At 48.2% G+C, this 19,804-nt stretch overlaps 1 protein-coding gene across 1 annotated transcript in view; it reads right to left on the reverse strand.

Annotated features, from left to right (window-relative positions):
- Positions 1 to 19,804, reverse strand: part of MAPKAPK2 (MAPK activated protein kinase 2) — a 378,176-nt gene that overhangs the window by 120,369 nt on the left and 238,003 nt on the right. Inside the window, exons 5-6 of the mRNA XM_068266238.1 lie at positions 18,262 to 18,335; positions 17,313 to 17,388 (exon numbers count right to left, since the gene is read on the reverse strand). Of these exons, the coding sequence (XP_068122339.1) occupies positions 17,313 to 17,388; positions 18,262 to 18,335 (150 nt within the window). The remainder of the gene's footprint in view (positions 1 to 17,312; positions 17,389 to 18,261; positions 18,336 to 19,804) is intronic.

The raw sequence follows: 19,804 nt of genomic DNA on the forward strand, positions 1-19,804 counted from the left end.
TATGTGCGACTTCCTTGCTGCGCTGTAGTTGTCGTAGTTTTTTTGAGAACCACGGTTAATCGTTTGGATACAGTTTGAAGGTTTTTGTTGGAATACAGGCGTTCTCGCAGAAGCTGATGTACGAGGATACATTTTCTGCCCACTCGTCCAGGTTAGGCGATTCCAGAGCCTTCCAGTCTGTGCAGTCAAAGCAGGCCTGAAGTTGTAGTTTAGCCTCACTTGACCACACTTTGGAGGACTTCGTGACCGGTTTTGAGGTTTCCAGGCGCCTTTTATAAGTAGGTACCAGGTGGATGATGCAGTGGTCGGATGAGCCCTGGGCTGCCCACGGTGTCGTTTTGTATGCGTCTTTCAGGGCCGTGTAGCAGTGGTCGAGGGTGTTGGCACTCCTGGTGGGGCAGGTGATGTGCTGATGGAAACGAGGCAGCTCTTTGCGGAGGTTGGCCTTGTTAAAATCCCCCAAGATTAATCAGGTGTGACCTGTCTAGCAGAGGTACCGTTGGTGTTTACTGTAGGCTCAAAGCGCCCCTCTCTTTTTATTTTTTACACAGTGGATTATCCTGGGAGCAGCTGAGCATTTCTCTAGGGGCCTGATCGCATTTGGGGGTGCTATCCATCACCCCACCTTCTTTTCTATTACACAATGGAATAGGATTTTTTTCCACCAGGATAACGATGGGGTTCACAGCTTCAAACAAACCAACACATCAAAAAGCATGTCCATGCAACACAGCAAGCAGATCTCCTACCTTTCCAAGTCCTCTTCCCAAGGTAAGTGAATTCATCCTCCTTCCTCAAACAGCAGTAACATCTTTCAGCTGGCAATCCGTTTTTAGCAGACTGTACAAATATTTCAAATGCAGAGGTTGAAATTATATAGACCTGTGTCTCCATTGCCTTTCTAAGTGAACCTTAGTATGCCTCATGTTTCTGCACATCAATGGAATTTTCACACATCTTCCAGTAGATTCTCAAGGCCAGTGGTTTGCTTTTGTCTACCCCCTACTGATAAACAACAGCAATCAAGGGAGAGCTTAATTAACCCATTCCTTCCCAAAGAGCAATGTTAATATATAAGGCCAGCGTCTTACCCTCTCTCAAGCCATCAAGAGCTGCTTCTCACATTGGAAAACAAAACAAGTTAATTTGCTGGAATCTCTAGGGATTTTAAATAAACCACACAGAGGTAAAAAAAAAAAGTGCCACACTTAGACTTAGTCCACCTTCAGGGATCCAGGCCCATTCAAGGAAAAGAACTTTTCAGCCATCTCCAGTGACGGTTACTGGAAATCAGAGGCCAAAAGTAGCAGTGGTTGCCATGTCCCTAGTCAGAGATGCAGTAACACCCTGGCAGTGAACCCAGTCGCCATTGCTAAGCCCCATTCAGTCACCGCATCGCTCTGCAATGCCCCCTCTATAAACAATAAGACAGTCATTATTGCGGACCTTATTCAGACATGCGATTTTTGATGCATCACTGAAACTTGGATTGATGTCAATGCGGGCCCCACATTGGAAGCAACCATATAACAATATAATAGCATTGTTCTATAACAGAGGTAAAGGAAAAGAAATCAGTGTTTCTAAAACTTTCCAACATGGAAAATATAACCTTTAGAAAAGTCAAAGTTAGGTGAAAATGCACATTTGGTTATGCAGTAGTTATTTTATATTACAAGATGACCTGCAGGTGAAAATAGCAATGAACATAGCACAAACCCCTCATCTCCTAAAAAGTTATGCAAAGCATATTGGCATATTCATATTTCTGTAGTAAGCTTTTAAGGCGACATTATCCCGAGTAATACAAAGATGTGGGAGACATCTTGAGTTCTTGTATATAGTTGTAGGGAATGGCAGGATTAATGCAACAAAACACAGTTCCGATGTGCAGGACACAGTTTTGGATAAGAAAGAGGGAAGACCCATTAGGAATCTCGTATAAGTCATAAGTATCTTGTTGTAGTAGTAAAGCATGATCAGGGTCAGACTGGGACACTAAGGGCCCACCAAGAAAGTTTCAGCCTAGGGCCCCCCCCTGCCCCCCCCCCCCCCCTCCGATCCCCTCTCCTCCTCCTCCACCCCATTTTGGGCTCACATACACATGTACTCTAGAAATTTTGCATGATTATGGTAGGGAATAGATTGTGAGCACTTCTGAGGACAGTCTACAATAGGGATATGTCCACATGCAGAGCCGCAGCAAAGATAAATGGGTGTCACCACGCACTGGAACATGGGCGTGGTCATGATGGGTCATGGGCAGACTTAAAAAAACAAAAAAACACACAAATAAGTAGTAGTGTTATTCACAGAGATTAGGTCCGACCAGATACATTTTAGATAAAATAATCAAGTAGTTACATGCAGGGATGCTCGGATGTGCCTCATCCACGAATTCGGCAATCCGCGTGGTTGCAAAAAAAAAATCCGCATTCGGCCCTGCCGCATGCGGATTTTCGTCCGCGTCCACGCAACCACGCGGATTTTTTCCCGTGAATGGCGTAATCACGCGTGGATTCACGCCCGGAGGCGGATTTTCTTTTAACGTTAATAACAAAGCCCCCATACATGCTACAGTCCCCCAAATAGCATGGATTATCGAGGTGATAAGGGGCAACATAACTTTAACATAAAAAATTCCCAAAATTTTTTTTTTTCTAGAGAAAATGGATTTTAAAGTGAAATCAACACTTTAAATGGGGCTATTAATTGGTAATAAGTGGTTTTAAAAAGGGATATACGCGTTAAGCAGTCAAAGAGGTGAAGGCGAGTTCCAATGGCACTTGGCGGCGAAGGTACCGCTGGAGGAGGATGAGTGGCTGACGGCAAAAAGGCTCCAGAGAGGTTTTGTAAATTTTTTTTTTTTTTTTTGCAGCAATTAGCAATGACATCGCAGCAGAGTTGTCAGTGGACATGGGCAGGGTGAACGCAGAGTGCAGTGGTGGTAGCGACTGAGTCAGGAGAAGGACTATGCGGGCGGTCAGTTCAGCAGCACAGAAGGACCACGGCAACATACTGGTGGTAGTAGTAGCAGCACAGCGTCATAGTGCTGGCCAAAAAATTAAATGCACCCGGTGACCCGGGCAGTGTGAACGCAGAGTGTAGTAGCGACTGAGTCAGGAGGACAAAGCGGGCGGTCAGTTCAGCAGCAGCAGCACAGTAGTAGTAGCACAGCGTCATAGTGCTGGCCAAAAAATTAAATGCACCCGGCGACCCGGGCAGTGTGAACGCAGAGTATAGTAGCGACTGAGTCAGGAGGACAAAGCGGGCGGTCAGTTCAGCAGCAGCAGTACAGTAGTAGTAGCACAGCGTCATAGTGCTGGCCAAAAAATTAAATGCACCCGGCGACCCGGGCAGTGTGAACGCAGAGTGTAGTAGCGACTGAGTCAGGAGGACAAAGCGGGCGGTCAGTTCAGCAGCAGCAGCACAGTAGTAGTAGCACAGCGTCATAGTGCTGGCCAAAAAATTAAATGCACCCGGCGACCCGGGCAGTGTGAACGCAGAGTGTAGTAGCGACTGAGTCAGGAGGACAAAGCGGGCGGTCAGTTCAGCAGCAGCAGCACAGTAGTAGTAGCACAGCGTCATAGTGCTGGCCAAAAAATGAAATGCACCCGGTGACCCGGGCAGTGTGAACGCAGAGTGTAGTAGCGACTGAGTCAGGAGGACAAAGCGGGCGGTCAGTTCAGCAGCTCAGAAGGAGGACCATGGCAACTTACTGGTAGTATTACCATAACACCAAAAAATTAACCAAGGTAGGCACTAGGCAGGTAGTAAATGTCTTTATAAAGGCAGGCATAGTTAACAACAGCACATGCAGCAGCCACTTCATGTCCCCCTGTGTCCGACAATAGGGGCCAGGAACTCACCTTCCACCCAAGCCTGGTTGATTTTCAGGAAGGTGAGTTTGTCCACAGAGGCGTGGGAGAGCCGAGAGCGCTTCTCTGTGACCACGCCACCGGCCGCACTAAAGCATCTCTCTGAGAGGACACTGGAAGGAGGGCAGGATAGGAGTTCCAGGGCGTACTGGGAAAGCTCGCTCCAGATGTCCAGTCTCTTGACCCAGTACTCCAAGGGGTCCACGGGGCTGTCAGTGTCATTGAGCCCGCTGGATGACCCCATATAGTCAGACACCATGGTGGTCAGTCGTTGCTTGTGCTGGTTGGTGGTGGATGCTGTGGCGGGCACCTCTGTTCTGGGCTGCTGCACTGCATACAGGCTCTTGCTTAGGCTCTTCAGGTCTCCGGGGCGCCAGTTGCTGCTGCTGCTGCTGGTGGTTGTTGTTGTGCTGCTAGTGGCAATGGCAGGCACCTCTTGCTGGCTTGGCAGAGCAGTTACAGTGGGGGTGGAAGGCTGGGGGAATGCTTCCAGTAGTCTGCGCACAAGGGCCTCCTTCAACTCCCTTGTGCGTTGCTCGGTGGTGGATGGCGTCATTAAGTCTCCCAGCTTCCCCTTCAGACGGGGATCAAGCATCAAGGTAATCCAGATGTCCTCCCTTGAACGCATCTGGATCACCCGGGGGTCCCTGCGAAGGCAGCGCAACATGTGCACAGCCATGGGAAACAAGTGGGCCCTGCCAGCAAGATCTTCCTCGTCCTCGCCATTGTCCCATAACGCATGCCTGTCCTCTTCCTGTGCCATGTCGTTGTCCTCCTCAAACCGCCATCCACGTACAACGCCTGCTGCACTCTGCTCCTCCTCCTCCTCCTCATTCAGGTTAGGGACCTCCAACTCTTCCACTACCTGCTGTGAGCCCTCCTCTGAGCTGGACTGTGCTGCCATCTGCTCCTGTTCTTCCAACTGCCTCAGGGCTTCATCCCCACGCTCAATTAAATTGTCCATTGCCTGCTCCAGTAGACAAACCAAGGGCACCCACTGGCACACAGAGGCCCGCTCCTCACTGACCATCTTGGTTGCCTCCAGGAAGGGACTCAGCACCAGGCATACTTGCTGCATCAGTGTCCACTGAGTGGCAGTAATCATGGGGACTTGCTGGTTGCTGGGGACACTTGGGTCTAGCATGTAAGCCCTAAGAGCCAGCCTGTGCTGACACAGCCGCTCCAACATGGCCAGAGTCGAATTCCAGCGAACTGGCATGTCGATGATCATCCGGTGTTGTGGCCTTCCATACTGCTGCTGTAAGGTGGACAAGAGTGCAGAGGCAGTGGCTGACAGGCGGAAAAAGCGTACCACTGCCCGGGCATCCTGCAGCAGCTCGCTCATCCCCTGGTAGGTGCGCAAGAAGCGCTGCACCACAAGATTGAGCACGTGGGCCAAGCAGGGGATGTGCTGGAGGTTTCCCTGCTGCACTGCTGCCACCAGGTTGGCCCCGTTATCGGCTGCCACATACCCCACTTCCAGGCCTCTGGGGGTCAGCCACCTCCGCTCCTGCTTCCTGAGGGCGGCCAGGACGTTGGTGGCCGTAAGCCTCTCCTTCCCCAGGGTCACCAATTTTAAAAGGGCTTGGCAGTGCCGAGGCTTGGCCCTGCTGCTGCCGAGGCGGGCTTGCTTTCCGGGTGCTGAGGGAGTGTCGTGACAGGACCCTTCTGCATCCCCCCTGATCCCGCGTGGTGGCACCACTAGCTGGGCTGATGCGCTCTTGTCCTCCCTCCCTTCCATCAGTGTCACCCAGTGGGCCGTAAAGGACAGGTAGCGACCTGTCCCAAATCTGCTACTCCACGAGTCCATGGTCACGTGGACCTGCTTGCCCACAGAGTAGTCCAGGGAACGGGCCACGTTTTCCACCGCAAACTTGTGGAGTGCTGGGATCGCGCTCCTGCTGAAATAGTGGCGACTGGGGACTTGCCACTCGGGGATGCCAAATTGGAGCAGCGTCCGCATGGCGCTCCCCTCCTGCACCAGGGAGTAGGGAAGCAGCTGTGATGCCATGGCCCGGGCCAGCAAGCCATTTAGTTTGCGGATCCGCCTGTGGCTTGGAGGCAGAGGCTTGGTCAGACCCTGAAAGGTGTCGCTCAGCAGGGTCTGACGACGCTGGGATGCAGGGGAGACAGAGGAGAGAGACGAACACTGGCTGCCAGCCTCAATGTCTGTGTCCTGAGTAGCCGAGGTGGAAGAGCGCTTGCGTGCTACTACTGCTGCTGCTGTGGGGGATTCACGACCCTGAGGGAGGGATGATGCTGCTGCCCTGGTGGGCCTTCTGCTCTCAGGAACCCCTGCCAGCAGTGCCTGCTTCCTCAAACTCCGCATACTCGCGGCAGTGGCGGCTTCTCAGGTGGCCCTGGAGGGATGAGGTACCCATCTTGCTCAGACTTTTCCCACGGCTCAATTTTTTGCTGCATAACCTGCACACAGCATACCTTTTGTCATCAGTACATTCCTCAAAGCAATCCCACACTGGTGACTTTAATTTACTGCGGCCCCCACTAGCAGAGGGTGCAGCGGAACAATGTGTGGTAGTAGTTGCCGGGGGTTGCATGGTGGTGGTGCCGACTGAAGCAGTGTCCTGTCTACTTCCTCCACGCCCACTGCTGCCGATGCCCCTGCCTGACATATGGCGATATCCTTGCCTAGGCCGAGGTGACTCGTCATCCTGCTCTACCTCTGACCATTCTTCCACGGACTCAGCAGGCTGCACATAGTTAGGGTCCACAACGTCGTCATCATCAGCAGCATCATCATCATAATCCAGCTCTTCCTCTGACTCCCCCGCCTCCTCTTCTGTCCCTACATCCCCAGACACAGACCCCTCTTCTTCATCACCAGAACTCAACAACGCTTGTGATTGTGGCCCGATCTCAATCTCTGCCACATCAGTCCCCAGTAAGTCCTGAGCTTCTTGCATCAGCAGGTTCCCAGAAGCCGGACTGAGGGACAGAACGCTGTCATCCTGGGAGGGCTGCTGACCAGTGGGTGCTGGGGTGGATGTCACAACAAGCGTGGGACGTTGGCTGCTGCTGCTGCTTGGAGTGGTGCTCACAGTAGAGGTCTGGGAGGAAGTCATGATGTCCATGAGTACGTCAGGTTCCATTTGCTCAACCACCACACGGGGACCAGAAACTTTAAAATATTTGGACAATGGCGTCCGCTGACTCGGCCCAGGCTTTGCTGCCCCCCTTTCTGCTGCATCACGGCCACGTACAGCTGGGCGTCCTCTCCCTGGACGTGGAGCAGTCCCAGAAGTGGCTGAGGCAATTGAACTCCCTTTCCTCTCACCCCGCGAAACCCTGCCAGACATGTTGCTAGTAATGAATCACTGGATGCAGTGGGCACAGTACAAGGTCACTGAAGGATGCAGTGGGCACAGCAGTGGGCACTGGATATACAACTAGGTCACTGAAGGATGCAGTGGCCACAGTACAAGGTCACTGAAGGATGCAGTGGGCACAGCAGTGGGCACTGGATATACAACTAGGTCACTGAAGGATGCAGTGGGCACAGTACAAGGTCACTGAAGGATGCAGAAGGCACAGTACAAGGTCATTGAAGGATGCAGTGGGCACAGCAGTGGCCACTGGATATACAACTAGGTCACTGAAGGATGCAGTGGCCACAGTACAAGGTCACTGAAGGATGCAGTGGGCACAGCAGTGGGCACTGGATATACAACTAGGTCACTGAAGGATGCAGTGGCCACAGTACAAGGTCACTGAAGGATGCAGTGGGCACAGCAGTGGGCACTGGATATACAACTAGGTCACTGAAGGATGCAGTGGCCACAGTACAAGGTCACTGAAGGATGCAGTGGGCACAGCAGTGGGCACTGGATATACAACTAGGTCACTGAAGGATGCAGTGGCCACAGTACAAGGTCACTGAAGGATGCAGTAGGCACAGTACAAGGTCACTGAAGGATGCAGTAGGCACAGCAGTGGCCACTGGATATACAACTAGGTCACTGAAGGATGCAGTGGGCACACAAGGATGTCACACTGTGTAATGAGATGCTCATATGCCAGCGAGCGAGCAAGCAGTGGGCACTGGGCACGGCACAAGGTCACTGACAGAATGAATGAACAGCGCTGGCAGAGAGTGGCAGCGCCGGCGGTGTGACTGGCTGCCTGCAAATAGTACAAGTGTATAAACTGTCACTGGAATATACAAGTGAACACTGCAGCTGCACTAACCTGCCTGCCTGCACTCTACACACAGATAATCCCCACTCCCACTACACTGCAGCACTGAACCTGCCTGCACAGCACTACACACAGTTAAATAATCACTAGACTCCCACACTCCCACTACACTACACTGACTACAACTAACTACAGCAATCACTCACTGACTAGCTAACTGTGTACAGTATAAGAGCAGTGTTAACAAAAAAAACGCTTTGTTTTTAACACAATAAATACACTTGCTCAAACAACAATGGCCTGGAGATAATCCTCTCAGCACCACAGTCTAGCAAGGACAGAGCTTTTCCATCATGGCCGCCGCTTTATATTCAGGAGGGGAGGGCATAGCTCTCCTCCTGTGATTGGTTGCTAGGGCCTGGCTGGGGCACTCTGATTGGCCTGCAATGTGTCACTTCCGCATAGTTTGACGCATTTCCGCAAACCACGACTTCAGCGCCGGGTTTCACGAGCGTGAATGCGGATTTCTGTCCGCATTCACGCGTAGCCGAAGCAGATTTTCGTGGTTGAAAATCTATTCACGGCTTAGCGTGTCCGAGGCGGAATGCGTCAAAATGGTCGTGAATCCACGCGTAAGCGTGATCACGACCTGGCGGTGAGCACCACTGGTTACATGCCTCATGATAATTCATCAAGTAGTCAAATGGCAGCAGATTTCCTGACAAAATGCAATCAGATTGGCAGCAGATATCCCCACAAAATGCAATCAGATTGGCGGCAGATTTCCTCACAAAATGCAATCAAATTGGTGGCAGCCAGCAGATTTCCCAGTTTAGGTAGGGAGATATATAGGTGTCCCCAGTATAGATATACCCAGGTCTATAGGTGTCCCCAGTTTACGTAGGAAGGTCCCCAGTTAGTGAGGTCCACATGCTGGAAGGGGGGGGAGTGGGCACGGAGCGGCGGGGAGGGGGGGAAGCCTTCCCCCTCCCTCACCTAGAGCCTCCCTTCCGCGGTCTCCCCCCAGTTAGGTAGGCAGGTCTATAGATGCCCCCATGCTGGAAGGGGGGCAGTGGACTCAGAGCTGCGGGGAGGGGCGAGGAAGCCTCATCCCCTCCCTCACCTAGGCCCCCCCTTCCGTGCTCCCCCCTCTAAATTTGCAGCCAGCAATGGTAGCAAGCGGGAATCACTTACCGAGAGAAGAGCTCTGCGTGCCGCTGCTGGTCTGGTCTCTGTCTCCTGCACTGCACTGTACAATCACGCTCTCATAGGAAGTACTGCGAGAGCATGTTTGGACAGTGTCAGTGCAGAAGACCAGACCAGTGGCACGAAGAGCTATCGCTCTCGGTAAGCCGTTCCGCTGGCTGCAATTCTGGAGGGGGGAGGGCGGAAGGGGGGCTCCCTCCTCCCTGCCACTCGGTGTCCACTTTCCCCCCTTCCTGCGCTGTGCCCCTCTCCTTATCAGCACTGGGGCCCCAAGGAGGAGGGGTGGCCGGGGTCCCCGATGGAAAAATCAGTGGTTCGGTGGCTCAGTCCAAGCCTGTCACCATGTAAGTGCAATAAAGAGAGAAAGGGTAATTGCAGGAGAGTAAATGGTATATTAAAAGTGTATATTTCTGCGGCAAGCAGAGGGAGGCAAAATAATTTGATGGAGGGTCATCTACAAGCAGAAAAGTCAAATGAAGAGAGCATATGAAGATTCAGCCTTAGAGTGCCGAGCAGAAAAAAAAAAAAAAAAAAAAAAAAAACAGTGTGAACGAGGGGAAAGGGGCATGAAAGGCTAAGGATCATGTAAAGTCAGGATGGAGGAGCATACCTAGTGAATAGGCCTCATTCGTCACTTCTGACGGGAAAGCTGCATTGAGACGAACTTGCTTTCCGAGAGTCCAGCCACTTAGAAACTTCTTCTGGGGTGTTTAAGAATAAGGTTTGCCCCTCTGAGACTATTCGCAGCTTAGCCGGGTAAAGCATAGCATAGGTAATGGCGGAGTCTGGTAGCCAGCGCTTCACTCCAGCGAAGTGCGCATGTTGTTTCTGGACCTCTGCAGAGTAGTCCGGATAGAAGGATAAGTGCGCGTTAAGGTATGAAACGACACCCTTTTCTTGAGTGGCCCATAAAACAGCGTCTCGGTCCCTGTAATTGAGGAGCTTCATAATAAAAGGTGCACGGCGGGGCGCCAGGTGGAGGTATATTCGGTGCAATGCGGTGGGCCCACTCCACAATGAATACGGAGGAGAAGGCCCCTTGGCCGAACAGGTCAATCAGTAGTTTCTCTGTAAATTCTTCAGGGTGGGACCCCTCAGCTCACCCGGGGAGTCCAACAATTCGTATGTTTGATTGGCGATTTCTATTTTCTAGATCATCTTGATGCGACCTCATGGTACGGATTTCTGTTTGGTTAGCAGTAATGGCGGGCTGCAAAGGATGCACGTCATCATCTAGTGTGCTGATCCGCTTCTCGGTGTCTGAGACCCGTGAATGGAAATTTTGCATATCTTGGCGGAGGAGGGAAACATCCGTTTTAACCTCCTCTAGCTTAGTGGCGATTGCTGTGAGGCTGCCCTGACAAGTAGTTATAGCCTCCATTATCTCGGTTAGTGAGGGAGGAGGAACTTCTTCTTCGGGTGGATCTCTGCCATCTTGCTCTTGACAATCGACTCTGAACTTTTGAAGCTTGGCTACTGCTTATGAGCCTCTGCGTGTCATCTTGGAGAGCACCTATCGAGTCAGATATAGATCCCAGTGGGTTAACACTGATTTGCTTAAAATTTTCAGTGGTAAAGCAGATAAAGGATGTCAGGACGGGAGCTCTTCAGACACACGTCTTTATGCCATGAGCTTTCGGCCACGCCCCCGGCAACCACTACTTTAATCTACTCCCACTAGGGCGCAGCTTCAGACCTATCTCCAACCATCACCTCCAGACACTGGAACTCTTTCTTTCCCCAAGCTGTCCTGGCCCTCAACTCAGCCTTCCACCTAGCCTTTCCACTCTGAGCAATGTAACTAGCTATCTGCGCTGCAATGCGTATTATACAGTATACTTTATTGTATTGCAAACTGTATAACTACATTTAAGTGTAGTAGTTTTACTATCCGTTTTCCATGTGTACCTATTCAATGTATGCCCTTGTCCATTAAGGTTTTCGCTGCTCTGCACTGCCAACAACAATTCCTTGTATGATCCTGTACTTGGCAAATAAATTATATTCTATTCAATACCGTATATACTCGCATACAAGCCGAATTTTTGACCCCCAAAAAGGGGGTCAAAAGTTGGGGGGTTGGCTTGTATGCGAGTCTTCCCTGGTGGTCCGTGGTCCCCGCTCCCGCCGCGGCCGCCGCTGCTATTACTTGTTTAGGCAGCGGCTTCCTCTTCCCCAGCGCTTCCTCTTCCCCGCTCTCATGCGCGTATGAAGTGATCACAGCAGCGCGCCCGGCGCTGCTGCTGTGACGATGCAGGGGGCAGGAAAGAGTGGTTCCCCTGGTAACGGCAATACAGATCGCAACTACAGGGAGCTGCGCTCTTTCCTGCCCCCTGCATTGTCACAGCAGCAGCGCCGGGCGCGCTGCTGTGATCACTTCATACTAGCTATACTGGGGCACTATACTAGCTATACTGGGGCACTATACTAGCTATACTGGGGCACTATACTAGCTATACTGGGGCACTATACTAGCTATACTGGGGCACTATACTAGCTATACTGGGCACTATACTAGCTATACTGGGGCACTACCTACCCATACTGGGCACCATACTAGCTATACTGGGACACACTGGGGGGGGGGGGGGGGGGGGGGGTCACGCGACCTGCACCAATCCAGCATTTCCTACCCCCGGCTTATATGGGGGTCAATTATTTTTCCCTGGGTTTTCATGGAAAAGTTGGGGGTCGGCTTATATGCAGTTTTGTTTTGCCAATGTACCGTATATACTCGCATATAAGCCGACCCGGCTTATATGCGAGTATAAACGGTACATTGGCAAAACAAAAAAGCCACTAAAAGAAAGGGTGTAGGAACACATTGGGGGCATTAATCATAAGAGGGAGGCATCATCGGCCCGACACATAAAGGTCAAACAGACACTAAATTATGTTCTGGGGTGACCAACAGTGGAAATTAGGAGTTCTGGGTGGCAACCTCGACAGGAAATTGTTATTATCAGAGTGGATCTTCCGATTGGACATGATGGCCCCTAAGGGCTTGAATGAAAATTTCACCCTGGCCATCATCTTATAACCGGATGCCCCAAACGTTCCCCAAACTACGAACTACTATACAGAATTTTCAATGTACATTGATTCTGTGATCTATTAAGTATTATGCATACATTTGCTAGTCTGCGCCCCCCCCAGTTTATTACAGTGCTGAATGGCCATATTTGCCCCCCCCCCCCCCCCACCTGCCCTATGCCTACTATATGAGGTCGTTCTTTTGTATGCCCGCCCCATATACCTTAATTTATTTGATCAAGGTTTATATGCTCCTATCTCTTTATGTACTGCTTGTTATTGTGCGCTGACTGGGATGCTTGGCACCATAATAGGCAAAATTGTTAGCCTAGCAAACACGTTTTACTGTTACCAGCTGTATAGCATGGTTTAAGTCACCAGATTTATACTGTTCTGACTGTTCTGATGGGAGGGGTGCTCCATGTACTGCAAACCATATGCACATTTATGGATAATGGATAGTTTGCCCAGCAGCATGTGAAGGCAGCCAGTAGACTAAGCAGGTTGCTATGGCAGCCTCTAAACAATGGCCACCATGTCAGACGTCACACTGCAGAACAAGCATGGTGCGTACACGTTCCATGACACTGTGACACAAAGGCCTGCACCTAGTGCTGCCGCTGATAGACTGGGCTGTTTCTATGGGGATGTGGTGCTATATTAGCTCCTGACGAAGCTCTATTGAGTGAAACATGTAGAGCAAGTTTTGTAACACTGTATATATTGCACTACCCTTGAATATATGCGATACCCTTATATAAGATATAAGATACCCTTATCTTTTCATTTGCTATTGACATTGAATAGGATTGCATACCTGTCTTTTTAAATCATAGTGCATGGTACTATATGCGAGTTGGCTGAGGATAGGCCCACCTTGCGGCCAAGGCACTAGCACTCTGGCATGCTGACAGGTTGACAATATTAGCTACAATATGCACCCTGCAGACTTTTTTTTGTTACTTTGTTGTTTTGGGGGGGGGGGGGGGGGGGGTCGACGACCCGCTTTAGCATTGCTTGCACCCTCAGTCTGATCATTCTTTGATTATATTCAATAAACATTTTGCTTTTCTACTTGAGTGGCATATATGACCACCAAACTGTTTGCAGTAAAGGGCTTCAGTCGTTTATGACTTGCGTGTGCATGAATTCATTCCCTGTAAACAGTTTCGGCATTGCTGCATTTATTGTTTGGACTACATGGTTACTACTTTTTTTTGGCTGGCTTTTGAAAACTGTTTGCACTAACATTTTTTCATTGTGACAAAAATACATATTGTACTTTAGATCATGTGAGTAAACTCGGGTTCTCCAATAGAGGGGCTCCATTGTGAACCGCTTTGGGCATGCTAGAAAGCTCTGCTTAACAGATATGGAAAGAGCAAGTATATCTTGGTTTTAAACATATGATTTAATAGTTGATTGATTTAATAAATATTGTGGTACAACTTTTGAACAATAGGTGGTACTGTTTGGCCATTTTTCTTTTTCTTTTTTTCTCCGTTTGAATAGAGATGATGAATTGCAGCACTTTGTGACTTTATGCAAATTTATTTTGCATCTTGAGGACGAGGCACATCTGCTACCTACACTGGTCCTGCCTGTTACATTTATGATCGCTTTGTGGCCTGCAGATCCTAAATATCTATCAGCGCTGCGTAATATGTTGGTGCTTTATAAATACAATAAATAAATATCTACCTGACCGAACCTTTATCTGACACTAACCCTCCCTCTACCGATGACTAAAACTAACCTACTTCTCTGCTCCTCAATCTCTGTCAACTGTGCTGCCTTCGGCGCTAAAAACTCTCTCCGCCAGTATTTGCACCACCTACTACCAATATTTATTGACGCCCCAATTACCTGCTTCAACAGTAAGTCTTATCAAAAGATAATGTATCAAACTCGATGAGGCAAAGTAAGGGCAATTCGTTCAAGCAAGTGTCCCAAACATAGATGCATGAGGACTTGATAATGTAATGCAATACAGTGGTTTGCAAGTATTCGGCCCCCTTGAAGTTTTCCACATTTTGTCATATTACTGCCACAAACATGAATCAATTTTATTGGAATTCCACATGAAAGACCAATACAAAGTGGTGTACACATGAGAAGTGGAACAAAAATCATACATGATTCCAAACATTTTTTACAAATACATAACTGCAAAGTGGGGTGTGCGTAATTATTCAGCCTCCATTTGGTCTGAGTACAGTCAGTTGCCCATAGACATTGCCTGATGAATGCTAATGACTAAATAGAGTGCACCAGTGTATAATCTAATATCAGTACAAATACAGCTGCTCTGTGACAGCCTCAGAGGTTGTCTAAGAGAATATTGGGAGCAACAACACCATGAAGTCCAAAGAACACACCAGACAGGTCAGAGATAAAGTTATTGAGAAATTTAAAGTAGGCTTAGGCTACAAAAAGATTTCCAAAGCCTTGAACATCCCATGGAGCACCGTTCAAGCGATCATTCAGAAATGGAAGGAGTATGGCACAACTGTAAACCTACCAAGACAAGGCCGTCTACCTAAACTTACAGGCCAAACAAGGAGAGCGCTGATCGGAAGTGCAGTCAAGAGGCTCATGGTGACTCTGGACGAGCTGCAGAGATCTACAGCTCGGGTAGGGGGAATCTGTCCATAGGACAACTATTAATTGTGCACTGAACAAAGTTGGCCTTTATGGAAGAGTGGCAAGAAGAAAGCCATTGTTAACAGAAAAGCATAAGAAGTCCCATTATCAGTTTGCCACAAGCCATGTGGGGGACACAGCAAACGTGGAAGAAGGTGCTCTGGTCAGATGAGACCAAAATGGAACTTTTTGGCCAAAATGCAAAACGCTATGTGCGGCAGAAAACTAACACTGCACATCACTCTGAACACATCATCCCCACTGTCAAATATGGTGGTGGCAGCATTATGCTCTGGGGGTGCTTCTCTTCAGCAGGGACAGGGAAGCTGGTCAGAGTTGACGGGAAGATGGATGGAGCCAAATACAGGGCAATCTTGGAAGAAAACCTCTTGGAGTCTGCCAAAGACTTGAGATTGGGGCGGAGGTTCACCTTCCAACAACCCTAAACAAAAAGCCAGGGCAACAATGGAATGGCTTAAAACAAAACATATCCATGTGTTAGAATGGCCCAGTCAAAGTCCAGATCTAAATCCAATCGAAAATCTGTGGCAAGATCTGAAAACTGCTGTTCACAAACACTGTCCATCTAATCTGACTGAGCTGGAGCTGTTTTGCAAAGAAGAATGGGCAAGGATTTCAGTCTCTAGATGTGCAAAGCTGGTAGAGACATACCGGTACCCTAAAAGACTGGCAGCTGTAATTGCAGCAAAAGGTGGGTGGTTCTACAAAGTATTGAATCAGGGGGCTGAATAATTACGCACACCCCACTTTGCAGTTATATATTTGTAAAAAATGTTTGGAATCATGTACAACAACAACAACAACAAATAACATTTGTAAAGCGCTTTTCTCCCGTGGGACTCAAAGCGCATAAGCATGGCTCCGACCATCGTGGTACAGAGGAAGAATTTTATAAATCTGGAAATGCCAGGCTAAACAGGTGGCTTTTCAGTCTGGATTTGAATAGCTCCAGGGATGGTGCTGTCTTTACTGGGTGTGGTAGGGAGTTCCAAAGAGTAGGGGCAGCATGACAGAAGGCTCTGTCTCCAGATTTTTTGAGGTGCACTCTGGGAGTGACCAAGTTTATAGAACTTGCTGATCTGAGGTTGTGAGAGGTGTGGTGCAGCTTCAGCAAGTCCTTCATGTATCCAGGGCCCAGATTGTGCAGGGATTTGAATGTCAGCAGTCCAATCTTGAAGAGTATTCTCCATTCTACTGGTAGCCAGTGCAGTGAGCGAAGGATCGGTGTAATGTGACAGTAGCGAGGCTGGTTTGTTAGCAATCTGGCAGCAGCATTCTGCACTAATTGCAGGCGACGCAGGTCTTTTTTGGGGAGGCCAGCATAAAGGGCATTGCAGTAGTCCAGCCGTGATGTGATGAAGGCGTGGACTAGGGTTTGAAGATCCTCTGGGGGAATCAGATGTTTAATCTTTGCAATGTTCTTCAGATGAAAGAAGGAAGATTTAACTACAGATGAAATTTGGTTTCTGAAACTCAATTCCCCATCGATTAGTACGCCAAGGCTGCGCACAAGGTTGGAGCTGTTTATGTCTGAATTCCCAATCCTGATTGGTGTTGCTTTAGGATAGAGCTGTTTTGATGGCGAGCACTGGCTTTGGACAAACAGGACCTCAGTTTTGTCAGCATTCAGTTTCAACCAGTTATCATTCATCCATGCCTGAAGCTCAGCTAAGCAAGAGTTTATTTTTGGGGTAGGGTCTGTTCCACCAGGTTTGAAGGACAGGTATAGCTGTGTGTCATCGGCGTAGCAGTGGTACGTCAGGCCATGTCGTTGGATAAGTGTACCGAGTGGCAACATGTAGATTGCAAACAGCAGAGGGGATAGGATTGATCCTTGTGGCACTCCGAATTGTAGAGGTGCAGGTTTGGACCTGTAAAATGTATGATTTTCGTTCCACTTCTCACGTGTACACCACTTTGTATTGGTCTTTCACGTGGAATTCCAATAAAATTGATTCATGTTTGTAACAGTAATATGACAAAATGTGGAAAACTTAAAGGGGGCCGAATACTTTTGCAAACCACTGTAGGTGTGATCCCACTTGAGCAATGTGATTTTATAAAAATCACCCATAGCAATGCATTAGCAAGAGCTTTTCAAATCACTAGCACTTAGAAAAGGCTGCTAGAGGGTTTGAGCCCATGAGGCCCTATTTCCACTAAGCCCGAATCATGGCCAAACCTGCAGCATTTCCGCTAATGCGAGTGTGGCAGGGAAACACTGTTTCTCTATCTAGTGGCTTTTCGTCCAGATCGCACAACGGTGAGAAACTATAGAGAAACGTGTGCATAAGAATACAAAGTTAAGTCCTATATGTGAAATTTCGTTTTCTCAACTGACTTTTAGACAGTAATAAAAGCACAAAAAGTACTTACAAAATATACATGATTACACCAAGTGACCACATATCACATGACTTGTCATATTTTTCTGGACCTAGAACTTCAGGTGCTTAAAATAAAGGGGAAAAAAAACAAAAAACACTAAAGTTAAAATAAACAAAACAAATCTATACATTTGTGAATATCTGCAAGAAAAATAATGGAAATCTTGTAATTAAAATCCTTTATAAGGCATACTTTTCTATTTATGTAATCCACTTTATTACTAATGAATGTGTGCTTATTGGACACAGCATGGGTCAAGGGGCTTATGTAGATTTAAGCAACACAAAGGCAGAGATGCTGAACACTAGGGATGATTTATAATGAGATATTTATTTCTGTTTGATTTTTTTTGATCATCATATTTCTAAAGAGGCAATCAATTTTTCATGGTGGCAACTTGACTTGATTGTCTGCCATAAATACTCTAAAATGTTGATCCACAGCTCCAGTCACTTAAATTGAGCTTCAAAGAGGCTATCTGGTGCCCACCCCTGTTTTGGATATTTACAATGATCTGCAGCCCAGCCTCAACAGCTAAGACCTCATGTAGTTTTGATGACCACAAGCTCAGAACCAGGGATGCTCTCACGAGTAATATCGAGTGCTTAAACAAAACAAATTTGTGATTTAAATGAGCTTTAATGAGCTCAGGTGTGTGGCGGGGAGTGAAGGGGTAATTTACCCATAAGTGCGCGTTCTTCCTGCGCTCCAAATAGCTTGCACGTGTCCTATTGGTTGCGTTGCAAGCCTCACTGCTCAAACTTCCTCCTTCAAGCCGGATGGAGAAATGCGTGGTGGTGAGGCTTGCAACGTGACCAATAGGACGCGTGCAAGCTATTTGGAGCTCAGGGAGGACATGCACTTATGGGTAAATAAACCCATCACTCCCTGCCGCACACCTGAACTAGTTAAAGCTCATTTAAATTGAGTGCTTAACCACTCATTATTACTCCTGAGAGCATCCCTACTCGGAACACATTGCTGGAGGCCTCAAAACTATTCAAGGCAAGACTGAACGGCAAAAGAACAGCGCCTTACAGCAAGAGGACCAGCCAACATCATCTTGCTGCAGATGGAGTCACTGTGCATCGTTCAACCATTCTGCGCACTTTGCATGAGGAGATGCTGTATGCAGAGGAAGCCTTTTCTCTGCCCACAGCACAAAGAGCTGAGGTATGCTAAAGCACATTTGAACAAGCCATCTTCATTTTGGAATAAGGTGCTCTGGACTGCTGAAACTAAAATTGAGTTATTTGGGCATAACAGGGGGCGTTATGCATGGAGGAAAAACAACACAGCATTTCAAGAAAAACACCTGCTACCTACAGTAAAATATGGTGGTGGTTCCATCATGCTGTGGGGCTGTGTGGCCAGTGCAGGGACTGGGAATCTTGTCAAAGTTGAAGGACCCATGAATTGCACTCAGTATTAGCAGATTCTGGAGACCAATGTCCAGTAATCGGTGACAAAGCTGAAGCTACGCTGGGGCTGGATCTTTCAACAAGACAACGACCCTAAACACTGATCAAAATCCACTAAGGCATTCATGCAGATGAACAAATACAACGTTCTGGAATGGCCATCTCAGTCCCCAGACCTGAATATAATTAAAAATCTGTGGTGCGAGTTAAAGAGAGCTGTCCATGCTCGGAAGCCATCAAACCTGAATGAACTAGAGATGTTTTGTAAAGAGGAATGGTCCAAAATACCTTCAACCAGAATCCAGACTCTCATTGGAACCTACAGGAAGCATTTAGAGGCTGTAATTTCTGCAAAAGGAGGATCTACTAAATATTGATTTAATTTCTTTTTTGTGGTGCCCAAATGTATGCACCTGCCTAATTTTGTTTAACCAATTATTGCACACTTTCTGTAAATCCAATAAACTTCATTTCACTTCTTAAATATCACTGTTTGTGTCTCCTATATGATATATTTAACTGACATTTGTTATCGTAACAACCAACGATTTATACAGGAAAATCATGAAGATTAACAACATTGCCCGAACTTTCGCATCCCTCTGTAGGTAGCATGGAATAGGTGTGCCAGTAAAGGTAGCCAGATATAGATGCAGCAAGTATATGTAGCCTAAAATAGATGCCCCTAGTACAGGTTGCAAGGTATAGGCGCAACCAGTATAGGTAGCTAAGTATATGTGCCCCAATATAGGTAGCAAGGTATAGGTGCAGTCAGTATAGGTAGCCAGGTATAGGTGCAGTCAGTACAGGCAGCCAGGTATAGGTGCTGCCAAGTACAGGTAGCCAGATATAGGTGCAGCCAGTGGACGTGGAGGAAGGGAGGAATGATGTCGGCCCCCTCCCCGCTGCTTCCCAGGAGACATTTTGCCAACTAAGGTACGGAGTACGTTGTTGGCAGTTAAAGCTCAGTTAAAATGTATGCTGTACATGCTTGGCAGGGAAAGTGCTAAGGGCTGTTATGGAAGGTACTGTAGCACTAGCAGCAGTGTGCACACCTGT

The sequence above is a fragment of the Hyperolius riggenbachi genome, chromosome 2, assembly GCF_040937935.1.
Source record: "Hyperolius riggenbachi isolate aHypRig1 chromosome 2, aHypRig1.pri, whole genome shotgun sequence".
NCBI classification, from domain to species: Eukaryota; Metazoa; Chordata; class Amphibia; order Anura; family Hyperoliidae; genus Hyperolius; species Hyperolius riggenbachi.